Below are 20495 nucleotides of genomic sequence, written 5' to 3' on the forward strand. Positions count from 1 at the left end.
CTAACCTCACCCTCATCTTCACTGTCCACCTCACCCTCATCTTCACTGTCCACCTCACCCTCATCTTCACTGTCCACCTCATTGGCCTCAACCCTCATCTTCACTGTCCACCTCACCCTCATCTTCAGTGTCCAGCTCACTAACCTCACCCTTCATCTTCACTGCCCACGTCACTAGCCTCAGTTTATAACAAATAATTTCTTGCCATTTCTGTCACCTCCAGTGTAATGTTACCACTGAACACATCTTCCCCTCCAATGTTGGAACAATTAAAACCAAGGATGCACAGGAGGCGGGATCAATTTTTTGTGAAGCAAAGGTTTTAAGAGGAACTGGAGGAGTGCCAGGTACAATTAAGATGCAGATCAGTCATGACAAACAGAATGGCCGACTTCTGTTCCTCGTTTCTGAACTGCTGATTCACACAGTAGGGTTCAAGTTTGCAGAAGTCACTTTGATGTCTTCACATTCCGCATGGAGCCATCAGGGAGCAGGATCCCAAGGCCAACTGCCAGCTAAAGACAACAGGATTCATTTTGCCATTTAATCTTTATTTCAGACTCATTATAAAAAAAGTCAACACGGAATAATAAAACCCATCAAGTTTACTTAACAGAACATCAGTACATGAATTAATCAGATTCAAATGTTAAAACATTTGTCATCCCATTCATTCAGTTGCAAGAACCTACAATCCTGGCAGGGACTTGGAAATGCGTTTACAGATGCTTCAAGTTTCAAAAAAAACATTGAAAATTTATGAAGCTGTTTTTCTGAACGGGGTAGGAAAGGAGGGAGTGTGTTATGGTTTAATATAATACAATGCACTAAAATGATGGTCCCTGTTAAGTGTCTTCAGCAGAAAGGCCACAGAAAAGCACAACACTGTTGTTTCTGTGTAGAAGTGAACAGGTTTATGAAACATGATACCTTCATGGCCACAAACTACATGTGCTGAATTATCACAAACTCACGTCACATGCTGCGTTCCACAGGACCAAGATTAAAAATAAACACTGAAGTAGTTTATTACGAATGAGCAATAATAAAGTGCAGCCCTAGAAACAGTAATACTGCTGCAAATATGCATTTTCTTCCCTAGTCAAGTCTCTTGTAAACCATACACAATGATCCTTTTATGAAATAAAGCTACTTCAGTAAAATCCACAGGGAATAGTCTTTCGTTACGATAATTAGCATCTGTACTGCAAGCCCGCCCCCAGGTTTGCAGTCTTACTGTTCGTGTTGTGATTAAGTTCACAATAAGAAAGCATTTATTATCAATGCAAATCGTTTCTTTTAGAAACCTCACTCTTGCCATGCGGAAAGTGAACTTCCTGCCACCTTCTGTGATGTATTTACAATTTAGCATAGCTACATTTAAGAAAATAGCAAACATTTTATACATCTGAGCATTTACTCCAGTGTACTGCTGGGTCAAGAAGCACATCTGATTTAGTTGTGACAGGATGGAGAAAGTTGGACTCGGAGTCAGGCATATATAGGTGTACACATTCCGAAAGCAAAGCACTTCCCAATAAATAGTCGCTAATCAAATGAAGTTACAGATTCAAAGACACCCGAGATGCGACTGAAATTTGACGTGCTCTTGACAATAGCCAGCTTGTTTATTGAAAAAAAATTAAAGAAAGAAATGCGTTCAATGTTGTTAAACACACTTTGTCGAAGATGATCTGGAGCATGCTGCTGCAGGTTGACAGATGTGAGAAGCACGCCTCAGATACTCTGCTACCACCACACAATGTCCAAAGCTGGTTTGAAAGAAGCAGTCATCACTGGAACACTCCAGTAGTTAGTGGTCACAGACCATGGTGCTGAAAAAGAAAGTCACTTCACTCTGATTCTGCACTTTCCAATGCATCAGATGAGACAGAGGCAGTTAGAGACAGGGAGCAAGAGGCAGTGAAAAGTCAAAACCCAAAATACAGAGGGGGCTGTCCAGAAAGTCAATATGTAAACCATTGGGGAGTTGGGGGGAGAGAGAGAGAGAGAGAGAGAGAGAGAGAGAGAGAGAGAGAGAGAGAGAGAGAGAGAGAGAGAGAGAGAGAGAGAGAGAGAGAGAGAGAGAGAGAGAGAGAGAAAAGAGAGGGGGGAGGGGAGATTTCAAAAGTCCTGCAGAGGGGTGAGGAGAGGCTGTTCAAGGTGACAGAACAGAGATGATGCAGTCACTGAGGGATTGGTATAGACGGGAATCAGAGTCCGTCTGGGGTAACCAGAGACAGCTTGCACTTAGCCAATCCTCAAAAGAAGTCACACATGGTTTATACTCCTGTTGCTGTCTTTTAAATGATCTTCCTTCCTTAACCCCCCACCCATTCCCCACAAATTCATTCCACACTATGAGTGTTTCGCTGTTCTTAATTCCACCGGTTCTTCCACTGCTCTGCCTTTCAAAGTATGGACTCCTGGCTAAAGTACCAGCTCATAAGCATCCTGCAGTACATCATCAAGGTAGGAACTGTAAATGTGTGAGCCCTAAACAGTTAATCAGGCTATTTAGCCACAGTGAGTATCACACGGAGCTTTAACCGGTCTTGAATCTTGGCTGATTTTCCCATAGTGAATGTGGGGCACTGACTGAGTGATTCTGTGGCACTCCTGCTTGGCTGGGAACAGTTAACTGGGTGGGTGGCACAACAAAAGGAAAGTTTCACTAAAAAGATAGAGTCAGCAGTTAGCTGACTACCTTTCACTTCAGAGTTTTTGATAAAATAGAAAACGTTTTTGAGATGCTCCACCAGTCCAGGACCACATGCGTTACATACAGCATGCTTGCGTTCATCGGACGGGGTATTGAGTACAAGAGTCGGCAGGTCATGTTACAGTTGTATAGGACTTTGGTTGGGCCACATTTGGAATACTGCGTGCGGTTCTGGTCGCCACATTACCAGAAGGATGTGGATGCTTTAGAGGAGGTTCACCAGGATGTTGCCTGGTATGGAGGGTGCTAGCTATGAAGAAAGGTTGAGTAGATTAGGATTGTTTTTGTTGGAAAGACGGAGGTTGAGGGGGGACCTGATTGAGGTCTACAAAATTATGAGAGGTATGGACAGGGTGGATAGCAACAAGCTTTTTCCAAGAGTGGGGGTGTCAATTACAAGGGGTCACGATTTCAAGGTGAGAGGGGGAAAGTTTAAGGGAGATGCGCGTGGAAAGTCTTTTACACAGAGGGTGGTGGGTGCCTGGAACGCTTTGCCAGCGGAGATGGTAGAGGCGGGCATGATAGCATCATTTAAGATGCATCTAGACAGTTATATGAACGGGCGGGGAGCAGAGGGAAGTAGATCCTTGGAAAATAGGTGACAGGTTTAGATAAAGGATCTGGATCGGCGCAGGCTGGGAGGGCCGAAGGGCCTGTTCCTGTGCTGTAATTTTCTTTGTTCTAATACTGATAATATCCATTTCTGCTCATGTTAATCTAGTGATGTCAAACTCTGTTACCCAAAATGAAATAAGAGCATGAGATTCAAACCCATTTGGTTTTGGTGAGGGACAATGTGGGGATGGGTGAAGAGGGAAAAGAGGTCAAAAGTAGAAGTACTTTTGGGGTGGAAGTGTTGGAAAAGAGTACGATTAACCAACATGTTTTTTTGGAGGGAAAGCAGCGAGGTAATCCCTGCCGTACGTAATTTACAGATGGCTCCAGACACAGACAGGTCACAAGTCATTAAGGTTAAAGTTGACACAAATTATTCCCGCATCTCCAATTCTGCAATTTCCATTTCCATCATTGTGATGATGAATACAAGCCAATACGGGGGGTGGGGAGGCACTCGAGTGTGTACCTGCATAGCCCACTCAGCAAGACCAACGGGTCATCTGCAAACAGCGAGCTCTCAGCAGAAGGTGGAATGTATTTCAGAGGCTGATCCACACCTGCTTTCAGAGAAGCAAATAAGGTTGCTGCAGAGTCTGTCATTCTAAGTCCGTCAAAGCAGCGCACATCGCAAGAAGATGCTTTTCTTTGACTGATTCTTTGAGGTGATTTTAACTTGTCCACTGCTTCCTGGAGGGCTGTTTTCATTCTAGAAACAGAGAAAAGCATTGGTATAAATATATCGAGGAAAGTTAGGGATGGTACAAGGAGTATATCAATAACGAGTGCTTGCTCATCATACAATCAAGAATAATCTTGAGTGGCCTTCTGCCATCACTTCATTGCGTTGTGTATATTCAAGCCCTACACTTCCCCCAAAGACCATTGCTAGCCAAATTGTTTCCATTCGAAATATGCACTGTTCTGTTTACACAATGCCCATTCTTTCTTCAGGATGAGAGGGAAGTGAAACCAATAACTTGTGAAATGAAAACGAGTGTCTCTGGGACAATATGAAGCCATTGGACAGTCCCAGTAAATCTATCGACTGCCCTGACAGGATTGTAAAGAAATCTGCTCCATGCCAGTCAGCTGCAAGACATCAGGCACAAAAAAGAAACACACAAATGCTTGTGTTCTCCTGTAGCAGATGGAAAAGGCTGCTCGACAATCAACAGTTTCCTTAAAAAAAATCAGACACCAGGATGGGGGGGTTAGCTAGTTATTTACTATGATGTTCCAGTTTGTTCTTGCTAGTTATTTAGTTAGCTAGTTATTTACTATGATGTTCATTAGATGCTGTCAAAAAAGCAACACGTTTCTGTCATTTACAATAGGTTCTCAAAGTTACTTTTTACTAATAGCTTTTAATCGCTGAAATGACGTCTCCCTCCCACAGGTAAAGCACCTGAAGGGATCTACTCGCATTGGAGACGGTTCAGAGAAGGTCACTTGGTTGATTCCTGGGATTGTCTGAATGAGGAAAGGTCGAGAAAGGCCAAGAATTAGAGCTGAGAATTAAAGGTGATTTTACGGAAACAAAAGATGAGGGAGCTTGACAGGGTTGTTGTAGAGAGAATATTTCCCCTCAAAAGAAATGCTACAACGAAGGGGCAGAGTTTCCTGACCTGATGAAAGGTCATCAGCTCTAAACCTTAACTCAGTTCCTCTCTCCACAGATGCTGCCAGACCTGCTGAGTATTTCTAGCATTTTATGTTTCATTTGAGTATTTCCTTGTTGTGAGGCTTATGTGAAGGAGAACTTGACAGTTCATCAATCATCCCCTACATGGTACTGAAACTTTTATAATAATCTTTGTCACAAGTAGGCTTACATTAACACTGCAATGAAGTTACTGGGAAAAGCCCCTAGTCGCCACATTCCGATGCCTGCTGGGGTACACAGAGGGAGAATTCAGAATGACCAATTCACCGAACAAACTGTGGAATTTACTTTGGGGGCTTCACTAGGGAAGCCATCGAAATAGCACCTGATTAATTTGGGATTGTTATCACCAAGGAGGTAGTGATGGGCAAGCTAATGGGGCTAAAGGTAGACAAGTCTCCTGGCCCTGATGGAATGCATCCCAGAGTACTAAAAGATGGCTAGGGAAATTGCAAATGCACGAGTGATAATTTACCAAAATTCACTAGACTCTGGGGTGGTCCCGGCGGATTGGAAATTAGCAAACATGACACCACTGTTTAAAAAAAGAGGTAGGCAGAAAGCGGGTAATTATAGGCCAGTGAGCTTAACTTCGGTAGTAGGGAAGATGCTGGAATCTATCATCAAGGAAGAAATAGCGAGGCATCTGGATGGAAATTGTCCCATTGGACAGACGCAGCATGGGTTCATAAAGGGCAGGTCGTGCCTAACTAATTTAGTGGAATTTTTTGAGGACATTAACAGTGCGGTAGATAACGGGGAGCCAATGGATGTGGTATATCTGGATTTCCAGAAAGCCTTTGACAAGGTGCCACACAAAAGGTTACTGCATAAGATAAAGATGCATGGCATTAAGGGGAAAGTAGTAGCATGGATAGAGGATTGGTTAATTAATAGAAAGCAAAAAGTGTGGATTAATGGGTGTTTCTCTGGTTGGCAATCAGTAGCTAGTGGTGTTCCTCAGGGATCAGTGTTGGGCCCACAACTATTCACAATTTACATAGATGATTTGGAGTTGGGGACCAAGGGCAATGTGTCCAAGTTTGCAGACGACACTAAGATAAGTGGTAAAGCAAAAAGTGCAGAGGATACTGGAAGTCTGCAGAGGGATTTGGATAGGCTGAGTGAATGGGCTAGGTTCTGGCAGATGGAATACAATGTTGACAAATGTGAGGTTATCCATTTTGGTAGGAATAACAGCAAAAGGGATTATTATTTAAATGATAAAATATTAAAACATGCTGCTGTGCAGAGAGACCTGGGTGTGCTAGTGCATGAGTCGCAAAAAGTTGGTTTACAGGTGCAACAGGTGATTAAGAAGGCAAATGGAATTTTGTCCTTCATTGCTAGAGGGATGGAGTTTAAGACTAGGGAGGTTATGCTGCAATTGTATAAGGTGTTAGTGAGGCCACACCTGGAGTAGTGTGTTCAGTTTTGGTCTCCTTACTTGAGAAAGGACGTACTGGCACTGGAGGGTGTGCAGAGGAAATTCACTAGGTTAATCCCAGAGCTGAAGGGGTTGAATTACGAGGAGAGGTTGAGTAGACTGGGACTGTACTCGTTGGAATTTAGAAGGATGAGGGGGGGATCTTATAGAAACATATAAGATTATGAAGGGAATAGATAGGATAGATGCGGGCAGGTTGTTTCCACTGGCGGGTGAAAGCAGAACTAGGGGGCATAGCCACAAAATAATGGGAAGTAGATTTAGGACTGAGTTTAGGAGGAATTTCTTCACCCAAAGGGTTGTGAATCTATGGAATTCCTTGCCCAGTGAAGTAGTAGAAGCTCCTTCATTAAATGTTTTTAAGATAAAGATATAGTTTTTTGAAGAATAAAGGGATTAAGGGTGTTCGGGCCGGAAAGTGGAGCTGAGTCCACAAAAGATCAGCCATGATCTCATTGAATGACGGAGCAGGCTCGAGGGGCCAGGTGGCCTACTCCTGCTCCTAGTTCTTATGTTTTTATGCACGGGGAGAACGTGCAGACTCCGCACAGAGTGACCCAAGCCGGGAATCTAACCCGGGTCCCTGGCGCTGTGAGGCAGCAGTGCTAACCAGAATACTGAAGGAGGCTGGAGAGGAAATTGCTGAGGCCTTGACAGAAATCTTTGGATCCTCACTGTCTTCAGGGGATGTCCCGGAGGACTGGAGAATAGCCAATGTTGTTCCTCTGTTTAAGAAGGGTAGCAAGGATAATCCCGGGAACTACAGGCCGGTGAGCCTTACTTCAGTGGTAGGGAAATTACTGGAGAGAATTCTTCGAGACAGGATCTACTCCCATTTGGAAGCAAATGGACGTATTCGTGAGAGGCAGCACGGTTTTGTGAAGGGGAGGTCGTGTCTCACTAACTTGATAGAGTTTTTCGAGGAGGTCACTAAGATGATTGATGCAGGTAGGGCAGTGGATGTTGTCTATATGGACTTCAGTAAGGCCTTTGACAAGGTCCCTCATGGTAGACTAGTACAAAAGGTGAAGTCACACGGGATCAGGGGTGAGCTGGCAAGGTGGATACAGAACTGGCTAGGCCATAGAAGGCAGAGAGTAGCAATGGAAGGATGCTTTTCTAATTGGAGGGCTGTGACCAGTGGTGTTCCACAGGGATTAGTGCTGGGACCTTTGCTCTTTGTAGTATATATAAATGATTTGGAGGAAAATGTAACTGGTCTGATTAGTAAGTTTGCAGACGACACAAAGGTTGGTGGAATTGCGGATAGCGATGAAGACTGTCAGAGGATACAGCAGGATTTAGATTGTTTGCAGACTCGGGCGGAGAGATGGCAGATGGAGTTTAATCCGGACAAATGTGAGGTAATGCATTTTGGAAGGTCTAATGCAGGTAGGGAATATACAGTAAATGGTAGAACCCTCAAGAGTATTGAAAGTCAAAGAGATCTAGGAGTACAGGTCCACAGGTCATTGAAAGGGGCAACACAGGTGGAGAAGGCAGTTAAGAAGGCATACGGCATGCTTGCCTTCATTGGCCGGGGCATTGAGTATAAGAATTGGCAAGTCATGTTGCAGCTGTATAGAACCTTAGTTAGGCCACACTTGGAGTATAGTGTTCAATTCTGGTCGCCACACTACCAGAAGGATGTGGAGGCTTTAGAGGGTGCAGAAGAGATTTACCAGAATGTTGCCTGGTATGGAGGGTATTAGCTATGAGGAGCGGTTGAATAAACTCGGTTTGTTCTCACTGGAACGAAGGAGGTTGAGGGGAGACCTGATAGAGGTCTACAAAATCATGAGGGGCAGAGACAGAGTGGATAGTCAGAGGCTTTTCCTCGGGGTAGAGGGGTCAATTACTAGGGGGCATAGGTTTAAGGTGAGAGTGGCAAGGTTTAGAGTAGATGTATGAGGCAAGTTTTTTTACGCAGAGGGTAGTGGGTGCCTGGAACTCGCTACCGGAGGTGGTGGTGGAAGCAGGGACGATAGTGACATTTAAGGGGCATCTTGACAAATACATGAATAGGATGGGAGTAGAGGGATACGGACCCAGGAAGCGTAGAAGATTGTAGTTTAGTCGGGCAGCATGGTCGGCACGGGCTTGGAGGGCCGAAGGGCCTGTTCCTGTGCTGTACATTTCTTTGTTCCTGGTTTGTAACCTCTGTGCTACCGTGCCGCCCAAGGGGGGATTTGAGGGAAAAATGTTTTACCCAGAGGGCCTTTGGGGGGGGGGGGGGGGGGGGGGGGGATAGAGCCTCATCTTTAAAAAGGACCTGGATGAGCACTTCAAACATTCAAGGGTATGGGCCATGTGCTGGCAAATGGGATTAGGTAGGCAGGTCAGGTGTTTCTCAGGTGGCTGTGCAGACATGCTGGGCCGATGGGCCTTTGTGTTGTATTATTCTGTGATTCAGTGCAAGTCCACCAGAGCACTGCCTGAGTCACTGTTCACATCAACAAGTCTGTCTTCTTGGAGAATTGTCAATGAGACTTATTCAACCAACACCTTCTGCTACTTCTCACACTCCAGCACTGAAGGCAATCAGAGAAAATTCTCATGTCCTTCATATGTGGGAGGACATGTCGTAGAGTTTGTAAAAATGGGGGAAGAATCATGAAGAACACACGATGTAAAGTTTGGATGAAATCCTGTCAAATGATTCCCAGCACTTGCTCCATAGCCTTGTGCGCTAGGGCATTTCAAGTAGTCATCCAAATGCTTCTTAAATGTTGTGAGGGTTCCCTCCTGCACCACCTTTCCAGGCAGTGAGTTCCAGACTCCCACCACCCTCTGGGTGAAAACTATTTTCCTCAAATCCTCTCTAAAACTCATGCCCCTGACCGTTAATCTATGTCCCCTGGTCATTGATCCCTCCGCTAAGGGAACAAATTTCTTCCCATCTACCCTATCGATGTCCTCACAGTTCTGTTCACCTCAATCAGGTTCCCCCTCATCCTTCTGTGCTGGAAGGAAAACCACAGCCGAACCAGCCCCTCTCACAACTGACACAGCCAATTCTCAGCAATTTAAACTGCGCCTGGATACTAAATTCTAAAATCCTTGCTGTTTTAGAAACATTTACATACCATTTTCCTGTTGAGCTTTGTCATGATATCTCGTGCAAGTGTAATAAATGCCTGCAAAGAAAAGAATGAATTATTGATCTGCGTGTAACGGCTGTTACTCAGGAGAGTCAGGGCGCGAATGCTGCATGCTTCATACTGCAACCCCCAAAAACACAAGAAATAGTTTCCCGTCAGTCCATCACGTTACTACGATGTCCACCATCTATTTTTCCACTAAGTTAAATCCAGATTCTGCGGTGAACATTTCCCCAAAAGCAAGATCTCTCCCTGACAGCTGCATTCTGCCTGTAGGTGACAAGAGGCAGCATGGATAAATCCTCTGGTTGCAAACGAATGGTTTTAACACATCAAAAAGAATGAGGAGGTCCCATTTCACCCAATCACAAAACTGCACTCGTGATATTTTTAAAAATAAATTTAGAATACCCAATTTCCCCCCCCCCCCCCAATCAAGGTCAATTTAGCATGGCCAATCCACCTACCGTTGAATTTTTTTGAAGAGGTAACCAGTATAGTCGACAAGCCAGTCGATGTGGTATATTTGGACTTTCAGAAGGCGTTGGACAAAGTCCCCCATAAGAGATTATTGTACAAAATTAAATCGCATGGGATTGGGGGAAATGTATTGATGTGGATAGAAAACTGGTTGGAAGAGAGGAAACCAAGAGTAGGGATTAATGGGTCCTTTTCAAATTGGCAGGCAGTAAGTAGCCTGTGGGGTACCACAGGGATCGGTGCTGGGACCCCAGCTATTCACAATATATATTAATGATTTGGATGAGGGAATAAAATGTAACATCTCAAAGTTTGCAGATGATACCAAATTAGGTGGGAGGGTGAATTGTGACGAGGATGCAGGGATCCTACAGCAAGACCTGGACAGGTTGGGCGAGTGGGCAAACCAATGGCAGATGCAGTATAATTTGGATAAGTGGGAGGTTATTCATTTCAGAAGCAAAAACAGGAAGGCAGATTACTACCCGAATGGTTGTAAATTGGGAGAGGGGAGTGTGCAGCGGGACCTGGGTGTCCTTGTGCACCAGTCGCTGAAGGTAAGCATGCAGGTGCAGCAGGCGGTAAAGAAGGCTAATGGTATGTTGGCCTTCACTGCGAGAGGTTTCGAGTATAGAAGCAGGGATGTGTTGCTGCAATTGTACAGGGCCTTGGTGAGGCCACACCTGGAGTATTGTGTGCAGTTTTGCTCTCCTTCTCTGAGGAAGGATGTTCTTGCTCTCGAGGGAGTGCAGGGAAGGTTTACCAGACTGATTCCAGGGATAGCGGGACTGTCATACGAAGAAAGATTGACTCGGTTGGGATTGTTCTCGCTGGAGTTCAGAAGAATGAGGGGGGATCTCATAGAGACTTATAAAATTCTAACAGGACTAGACAGGGTAGATGCAGGGAAGATGTTCCCAATGATGGGTGTGTCCAGAACCAGGGGTCACAGCCTGAGGATTCAGGGTGAACCATTTCGGACAGAGATGAGGAGACATTTCTTCACACAAAGAGTGGTGAGCCTGTGGAATTCATTGCCACAGGAAGTAGTTGATGCTAAAACTTTGAATATATTCAAGAGGCGGCTGGATATAGCACTTGGGGAGAATGGGATCAAAGGCTATGGGGAGAAAGCAGGATTAGGCTATTGAGTTGGATGATCAGCCGTGATCGTGATGAATGGTGGAGCAGACTCGAAGGGCCAAAAGGCCGCCTCCTGCTCCTATCTTCTATGTATCTATGCATCTACCCTGTACATCTTTGGGTTGTGGGAGATGAGACACATGCAGACACGAGGAGAATGTGCAAACTCCACACTTGACCCGGGGCCGGGATCGAACCAGGGGCCTCAGCATCTTGAGGCAGCAGTGCTAACCACTGCGTTGTTGTGCTGCCCTGACTACACTGCTGAGATGACATTTAGAAACATTATCTTGTCAACCTGAATGGAATTAAATTTATTATTGTAAAAGAGGAAAATGAGAAAAGTGTGAATGAAAGTAGAGGGGGCCCCATTAAATGGGGCAATTAGAACATAGAACAATACAGCGCAGTACAGGCCCTTCGGCCCACGATGTTGCACCAAAACAAAAGCCATCTAACCTACACTATGCCATTATCATCCATATAAGTGGGTCAAAGTGAATGGGGTCTTGGGTGGGGGAGAGAGTTGGCAGAAGCGAAGGAAGGAATAGAGGCAGGTTACTGCAGAGGCAGAAGCGGTAGGCTTTGCACCATGTCGATTGTGGGAGATGAAATAGGAAAAGAGTCCACACCTGTGGGCAAGGGATCACACCTGTGGGCAAGGGATGCTGGGAAGCGAAACAGTTGAGGGAGGCACCCAGCAAGTTGGGATTCAGATTCAGCAATGATCTAGAGAAGTTGTGGTTTATCCAACTCTTAATATTGAATACACAGCTGCAGATGTTGGCACGTGTGACAAGATCAAAAGGAGGAAATGAGGCAGTTTTTAAAACAAAATTTCTTGGGATGTGAGCACTGCTTTTTAAAAAAAATATAATTAGAGTACCCAATTCTTTTTTCCAATTAAGGGGCAATTTAAGGTGGCCAATTCTCCTACGCTGCACATACAAAGAACAAAGAACAAAGAAATGTACAGCACAGGAACAGGCCCTTCGGCCCTCCAAGCCCGTGCCGACCATACTGCCCGACTAAACTACAATCTTCTACACTTCCTGGGTCCGTATCCTTCTATTCCCATCCTATTCATATATTTGTCAAGATGCCCCTTAAATGTCCCTATCGTCCCTGCTTCCACTACCTATAGAAGAAGGTCTATAAGATGATCAGGGGAATAGATAGAGTAGACAGTCAGAGACTTTTTCCCCAGGTGGAACAAAGCATTACAAGGGGACATAAATTTAAGGTGAATGGTGGAAGATTTAGGGGTGATAACAGAGGTAGGTTCTTTACCCAGAGAGTAGTGGGCGCATGGAATGCACTGCCTGTGGAAGTAGTTGAGTCGGAAACATTAGGGACCTTCAAGCAGCTATTGGATAGGTACATGGATTACGGTAGATTACTATAGTGTAGATTAATTTGTTCTTAAGGGCAGCACAGTAGCACAGTGGTTAGCACAATTGCTTCACAGCTCCAGCATCCCAGGTTCGATTCCGGCTTGCGTCACTGTCTGTGCGGAGTCTGCACGTTCGCCCTGTGTCTGCGTGGGTTTCCTCCGGGTGCTCCGGTTTCCTCCCACAGTCCAAAGATGTGCAGGTTCGGTGGATTGGCCATGATAAATTGTCCTTAGTGTCCAAAATTGCCCTGAGTGGTGGCTGGGGTTACTGGGTTATGGGGATAGGTTGGAGGTGTTGACCTTGGGTAGGGTGCTCTTTCCAAGAGCTGGTGCAGACTCGATGGGCCGAATGGGCTCCTTCTGCACTGTAATTCTATGATAATCTATGATGAATCTGGGACAAAGGTTCGGCACAACATCGTGGGCCGATGGGTCTGTTCTGTGCTGTATTTTTCTATGTTCTAGTTCTAAGCTCAGTCCTAAATCTATTTCCCCTTATTTTGAGGCTATGCCCCCTAGTTCTGCTTTCACCTGCCAGTGGAAACAACCTGCCCGCATCTATCCTATCTATTCCCTTCATAATTTTATATGTTTCTATAAGATCCCCCTCATCCTTCTAAATTCCAACAAGTACAGTCCCAGTCTACTCAACCTTTCCTCGTAATCCAACCCCCTGAACTCTGGGATTAACCTAGTGAACCTCCTCTGCACACCCTCCAGTGCCAGTACGTCCTTTCTCAAGTAAGGAGACCAAAACTGAACACAATACTCCAGGTGTGGCCTCACTAACACCTTATACAATTGCAGCATAACCTCCCTAGTCTTAAACTCCATCCCTCTAGCAATGAAGGACAATATTCCATTTGCCTTCTTAATCACCTGTTGCACCTGTAAACCAACTTTTTGCGACTCAGGCACTAGCACACCCAGGTCTCTCTGCACAGCAGCATGTTTTAATATTTTATCATTTAAATAATAATCCCTTTTGCTGTTATTCAGACCAAAATGGATAACCTCACATTTGTCAACATTGTATCCCATCTGCCAGATCCTAACCCATTCACTTAGCCTATCCAAATCCCTCTGCAGACTTCCAGTATCCTCTGCACTTTTTGCTTTACCACTCATCTTCGCGTCGTCTGCAAACTTGGACATATTGCCCTTGGTCTCCAACTCCAAATCATCTATGTAAATTGTGAACAATTGTGGGCCCAACACTGATCCCTGAGGGACACCACTAGCTACTGATTGCCAACCAGAGAGACACCCATTAATCCCCACTCTTGGCTTTCTATTAATCAACCAATTCTCTATCCGTGCTACTACAAACAAAGAAATGTACAGCACAGGAACAGGCCCTTCGGCCCTCCAAGCCCGTGCCGACCATGCTGCCCGACTAAACTACAATCTTCTACACTTCCTGGGTCCGTATCCCTCTATTCCCATCCTATTCATGTATTTGTCAAGATGCCCCTTAAATGTCACTATCGTCCCTGCTTCCACCACCTCCTCCGGTAGCGAGTTCCAGGCACCCACTACCCTCTGCGTAAAATACTTGCCTCGTACATCTACTCTAAACCTTGCCCCTCACCTTAAACCTATGCCCCCTAGTAATTGACCCCTCTACACTGGGGAAGAGCCTCTGACTATTCACTCTGTCTATGCCCCTCATAATTTTGTACACCTCTATCAGGTCGCCCCTCAACCTCCGTCGTTCCAGTGAGAACAAACCGAGTTTATTCAACCGCTCCTCATAGCTAATACCCTCCATACCAGGCAACATTCTGGTAAATCTCTTCTGCACCCTCTCTAAAGCCTCCACATCCTTCTGGTTGTGTGGCGACCAGAATTGAACACTATACTCCAAGTGTGGCCTAACTCAGGTTCTATACAGCTGCAACATGACTTGCCAATTCTTGTACTCAATGCCCCGGCCAATGAAGGCAAGCATGCCGTATGCCTTCTTGACTACCTTCTCCACCTGTGTTGCCCCTTTCAATGACCTGTGGACCTGTACTCCTAGATCTCTTTGACTTTCAATACTCTTGAGGGTTCTACCATTCACTGTATATTCCCTACCTGCATTAGACCTTCCAAAATGCATTACCTCACATTTGTCCGGATTAAACTCCATCTGCCATCTCTCCGCCCAAGTCTCCAAACAATCTAACTCCATCTGAGTTACTTTCCCCTTAATGCCATGCATCTTTATCTTATGCAGCAACCTTTTGCGTGACACCTTGTCAAAAGCTTTCTGGAAATCCAGATATACATCCATTGGCTCCCCGTTATCTACCGCACTGTTAATGTCCTCAAAAAATTCCACTAAATTAGTTAGGCACGACCTGCCCTTTACGAACCCATGCTGCGTCTGCCCAATGGGACAATTTCCATCCAGATGCCTCGCTATTTTTCCTTGATGATAAGATTCCAGCAATTCCCTGTTACCGAAGTTAAGCTAACTGGCCCATAATTACCCGCTTTCTGCCTACCTCCTTTTTAAAAAAACAGTGATGTCATGGTTGCGAATTTCCAATCCGCCGGGACCACCCCAGAGTCTAGTGAATTTTGGTAAATTATCACGAGTGCATTTGCAATTTCCCTCGCCATCTCTTTTAGCACTCTGGGATGCATTCCACCAGGGCCAGGAGCTTGTCTACCTTTAGCCCCATTAGCTTGCCCATCACTACCTCCTTGTGATAATAATCCTCTCAAGGATTGTCATAGCCTCATTTCCATCAGTCACTGGCATGTTATTTGTGTCTTCCACTGTGAAGACCGACCCAAAAACCTGTTCGGTTCCTCAGCCATTTCCTGATCTCCCATTATTAAATCTCCCTTCTCATCCTCTAAAGGACCAATATTTACCTTAGCCACTCTTTTTTGTTTTATATATTTATTGAAACTTTTACTATCTTTTTCTATTCTGAGCAAGTTTATTCTCATAATCTATCTTACTCTTCTTTATAGCTTTTTTCGTAGCTTTCTGTTGCCCCCTAAAGATTTCCCAATCCTCTAGTCTCCCACTAATCTTGGCCACTTTGTATGCTTATTACAGCCATGGTTCAAATGTGGTGTGGTTTGTGACAATTCTTGATATAAAGGCAGCATGTGACCGGGTGCGGCATCAAGGAACCCTTGCAAAACTGGAGTCAATGGGAAAAGCTAGCACAAAGGAACAAGCTGTCCCAAACATTCACTCCCTCCACCACCGACGGACAGAGGCATCCGTGTGTACCATCTACACGATGCACTGCAGCAACTCACCATGGCTCCTTTGACAGCATGACCCAAATGCATGACCACCACCATCTGGGAGGACAGGGGCAGCAAATACCTGGAACACCACCACCACCCAGAAGTTCCCCTCCACTTGGAAATATATCGGCCGTTCCTTCACTGTCACTGGGTCAACTCGCTCCCTAATAGTGGGTGTACCGACATCATATGGACTGCACCGGTTCAAGAAGGGAGCTAATCACCACCTTCTCATGGGCAATTATAGGTGGGCAATAAATGCTGATATAGCCAATGAAACCCATATTCCCTGAATGATTAAAAACAATTACCAGGATGTTACCAGGGCTGAAGAATTGCAGCTATGACGAGAGATTGAATCAGCTGGGTATTCGGTCCTTGGAATAGCTTTCTGGAAATCCCCCCCAAGGGGAGATTTGCACAATTTGTACAATACATGTACAAATTGAACAATGCAGAGGGCTTATTTACTGGTCGCCACACTACCAGAAGGATGTGGAGGCTTTAGAGAGGGTGCAGAAGAGATTTACCAGGATGTTGCCTGGTATGGAGGGAATTAGCTATGAGGAGAGGTTGAATAAACTCTGTTTGTTCTCACTGGAACGAAGGAGGTTGAGGGGCGACCTGATAGAGGTCTACAAAATTATGAGGCGCATAGACAGAGTGGATAGTCAGAGGCTTTTTCCCAGGATAGAGGGGTCAATTACGAGGGGTTATAGGTTTAAGGGGGCATAGGTGGTGGTGGACGCAGGGATGATAGTGACGTTTAAGGGGCATCTTGACAAATACATGAATAGGATGGGAATAGACAGTCAAGGACAGTAGTGGGAAGTTGTGCGTGGAGTCCGAGGAGATCGGAGAGGTGCTAAATCAATATTTTTCGTCAGTATTCACAGGAAAAAGACAACGTTGTCGAGGAAAATACTGATATTCAGGCTACTAGACTGGAAGGGCTTGAGGTTCATAAGGAGGAGGTGTTAGCAATTCTGGAAAGTGTGAAAATAGTTAAGTCTCCTGGGCCGGATGGGATTTATCCTAGGATTCTCTGGGAAGCTAGGGAGGAGATTGCTGAGCCTTTGGCCTTGATCTTCAAGTCATCTTTGTCTACAGGAATAGTGCCAGAAGACTGGAGGATAGCAAATGTTGTCCCCTTGTTCAAGAAGGGGAGCAGAGACAACCCCGGCAACTATAGACCAGTGAGCCTTACTTCTGTTGTGGGCAAAATCTTGGAAAGGTTTATCAGTGATAGGATGTATAATCATCTGGAAAGAAATAATTTGATTAGAGATAGTCAACACGGTTTTGTGAAGGGTAGGTCGTGCCTCACAAACCTTATTGAGTTCTTTGAGAAGGTGACCAAACAGGTGGATGAGGGTAAAGCAATTGATGTGGTGTATATGGATTTCAGTAAAGCGTTTGATAAGGTTCTCCACGGTCGGCTACTGCAGAAAATACGGAGACATGGGATTCTGTGAAAATCCCCTAGTCGCCACATTCCGACGCCTGTTCGGGGAGGCTGGTACGGGAATTGAACCATGCTGCTGGCCTGCCTTGGTCTGCTTTAAAAGCCAGCGATTTAGCCCAGTGTGCTAAACCAGCAGGATCCAGCAGCAGCATGATGATTCATGGTGATTTAGCAGTTTGGATCAGAAATTGGCTAGCTGGAAGAAGACAAAGGGTGGTGGTTGATGGGAAATGTTCAGACTGGAGTCCACAAGGATCTGTTTTGGGGCCACTGCTGTTTGTCATTTTTATAAATGACCTGGAAGAGGGCGTAGAAGGATGGGTGAGTAAATTTGCAGATGACACTAAAGTCGGTGGAGTTGTGGACAGTGCGGAAGGATGTTACAAGTTACAGAGGGACATAGATAAGCTGCAGCGCTGGGCTGAGAGGTGGCAAATGGAATTTAATGCAGAAAAGTGTGAGGTGATTCATTTTGGAAGGAATAACAGGAAGACAGAGTACTGGACCAATGGCAAGATTCTTGGCAGTGTGGATGAGCAGAGAGATCTCGGTGTCCATGTACGTAGATCCCTGAAAGTTGCCACCCAGGTTGAGAGGGTTGTTAAGAAGGCATTCGGTGTGTTAGCTTTTATTGGTAGAGGGATTGAGTTTAGGAGCCATGAGGTCATGTTGCAGCTGTACAAAACTCTGGTGCGGCCGCATTTGGAGTATTGCGTGCAATTCTGGTCGCCGCATTATAGGAAGGATGTGGAAGCATTGGAAAGGGTGCAGAGGAGATTTACCAGAATGTTGCCTGGTATGGAGAGAAGATCTTATGAGGAAAGGCTGAGGGACTTGAGGCTGTTTTCGTTAGAGAGAAGAAGGTTAAGAGATGACTTAATTGAGGCATACAAGATGATCAGAGGATTGGATAGGGTGGACAGTGAGAGCCTTTTTCCTCGGATGGTGATGTCTAGCACGAGGGGACATAGCTTTAAATTGAGGGGAGATAGGTATAGGACAGATGTCAGAGGTAGGTTCTCAGAGAGTAGCAAGGGCGTGGAATGCCCTGCCTGCAACAGTAGTGGACTCGCCAACACTAAGGCTATTTAAATGGTCACTGGATACACATATGGATGATAAGGGAATAGTGTAGATGGGCTTTAGAGCGGTTTCACAGGTCGGCGCAACATCGAGAGCCGAAGGGCTTGTACTGCGCTGTAATGTTCTATGTAGAGGGGTACGGACCCCATAAGTGCAGTGCATTTTAGTTTAGACGGGCAGCATGGTCGGCGCAGGCTTGGAGGGCCGAAGGGCCTGTTCGTGTGCTGTACTTTCCTTTGTTTGTTCAGAGAGGTCAGTGACTTGGGGCACCGATTCAAAGGAATTGATAGAAGGATTAGGAGGGAGATAAGGATTGTCTTTTTCACCCAGAGGTTTTGCGGGTCTGGAACTTCACTGCCTGACAAGAGGCGTAGACAGAAACCCTCAGCTCATTTTAAAGCTACCTGGAAATGTACCTCAGTGCCAGAACCTGCAGGGTGAAACTGGGCGGCCCATTTTTCTGCTGGGACAGACACAATGGGCGGTGTGCTCTCTTTCTGTGTTGTAAACTGTGATTCTAGATGAACTACTTCCAGGAATAAATTCAGAAATACTGCTTCCAGCTCATTGTGAAGGAATCGTCATTAATAGCAGCGGCTCTATGGGCTGGAGCAGGGAGAAATGTTTAGATACATGCAGGTTTGGGATTTTGCCAGGAAGGAGATAGAGCTTCCCAATGGAGCCAGCCTCCACATTGCTGTAGGAGGTGCTGACGACAGGAGGACTGGAGAAAGGGGTAGTGTCGGCGATTTACGGAGCTATTTTGGAAGAGGAGAAGGCACCGCTGGAAGGGATCAAAGCAAAGTGGGAGGAAGAGTTGGGAGAGGATATGAAGGAGGGGTTCTGGTGTGAGGTGCTCCGGAGAATGAACACCTCCATCTCCTGTGCGAGGCTGGGGCTGATGCAGCTGAAGATGGTATAAAGAGCGCACCTCACGAGGGCGAGGATGAGCCGATTCTTTGAAGGGGTAGAAGATGTGTGTGAACGTTGCGGGGGGGGGGGGGGGGGGGCGCAAACCACGTTCATATCTTTTGGTCCTGTCCAAAGCTAGAGGGTTACTGGAAGGAAGTTTTTTTGGGTAATCTTTAAAGTGATGCACATGAAACTGGACCCGGGCCCTCAGGAGGCCATATTTGGGGTGTCGGATAAGCCGGGGCTGGAAACGAGTGCGGAGGCAGATATTGTAGCCTTCACCTCGTTGATCGCCCGAAGGTGGATCCTGGTGGGTTGGAGATCAACCTCTCCACCCTGTGCCCTGGCGAGGCGGGAGGGACCTGTTGGAATTTTTGACTCTTGAGAAGGTTAAGTTTGAACTGAGGGGAAGGATGGAGGGGTTCTACAATTCATTATTCATTATGCACTTTCAAGAACTGGATAACATCGAACATTAGTTTGGGGTGGTTGGGAGGGTTGGGGCAAAGGGCAGTGTGTGTGTTAATGGTGACTATGGGCGATTCCGGATTCCTCTTTGTCATTTGTTTATGTGAACATGCGGGCTAATGTTTGGGGTTTGGTGGGAGGATGGGATCGTTGTTATTGATATGGGGATTGACATATTCGTTACTGATTATTGTTTACTGTTGGCGGGTGTAAATTTGGGAGAAAATGTGAAGAAGGAGAATTGAAACATTTAAAAAAAAAAAATAGCAGGAATCGTCATTAATAGCAGCAGCTCGTCGTGAAGGAATCATCTTCACCACCAAGGCATGTCAGGTGAATGCAGGCCAGATTAATTTTTTGCCTCTACTTATTGCGAGTTCCAGGATCCGGCCTGACTCTTGCTACTCAAATAGATGTACTGTACATGCCTACACCAGATGTCTCACAATTTCTTCCTTAATGATAGATAGCAGCACGGTAGCACAGTGGTTAGCACCATGGTCCCAGGTTTGATTCCCCACTGGGTCACTGTCTGTGCGGAGTCTGCACGTTCTCCCCGTGTCTGCGTGGGTTTCCTCTGGGTGCTCCGGTTTCCTCCCACAAGTCCTGAAAGACGTGCTGTTAGGTAATTTTGACATTCTGAATTCTCCCTCCATGTACATAGAACATAGAACGATACAGCGCAGTACAGGCCCTTCGGCCACGATGTTGCACCGAAACAAAAGCCATCTAACCTACACTA

The 20495-nt window shown here is 45.7% G+C and overlaps 1 protein-coding gene across 3 annotated transcripts in view; it reads right to left on the reverse strand.

The window, feature by feature from the left end:
* Positions 1-534: 534 nt before the first annotated feature.
* Positions 535-20495, reverse strand: part of LOC140404492 (ras-related protein Rab-8B-like) — a 55988-nt gene continuing 36027 nt past the window's right edge. Inside the window, exons 6-8 of one of the 3 annotated variants that reach the window (XR_011938510.1) lie at positions 9537-9587; positions 3807-4046; positions 535-1835 (exon numbers count right to left, since the gene is read on the reverse strand). Coding sequence is in view for 2 of the 3 variants with exons in the window: in XM_072493105.1 (XP_072349206.1) it covers positions 3951-4046; positions 9537-9587 (147 nt within the window). In the remaining variant the exon portion in view is untranslated. Of the gene's footprint in view, positions 4047-9536; positions 9588-20495 lie in introns of all 3 variants that reach the window. The other 2 variants (XM_072493105.1, XM_072493106.1) reach the window with 2 other exon arrangements.

Source organism: Scyliorhinus torazame, chromosome 30 (assembly GCF_047496885.1).
Source record: "Scyliorhinus torazame isolate Kashiwa2021f chromosome 30, sScyTor2.1, whole genome shotgun sequence".
Lineage (NCBI taxonomy): Eukaryota > Metazoa > Chordata > Chondrichthyes > Carcharhiniformes > Scyliorhinidae > Scyliorhinus > Scyliorhinus torazame.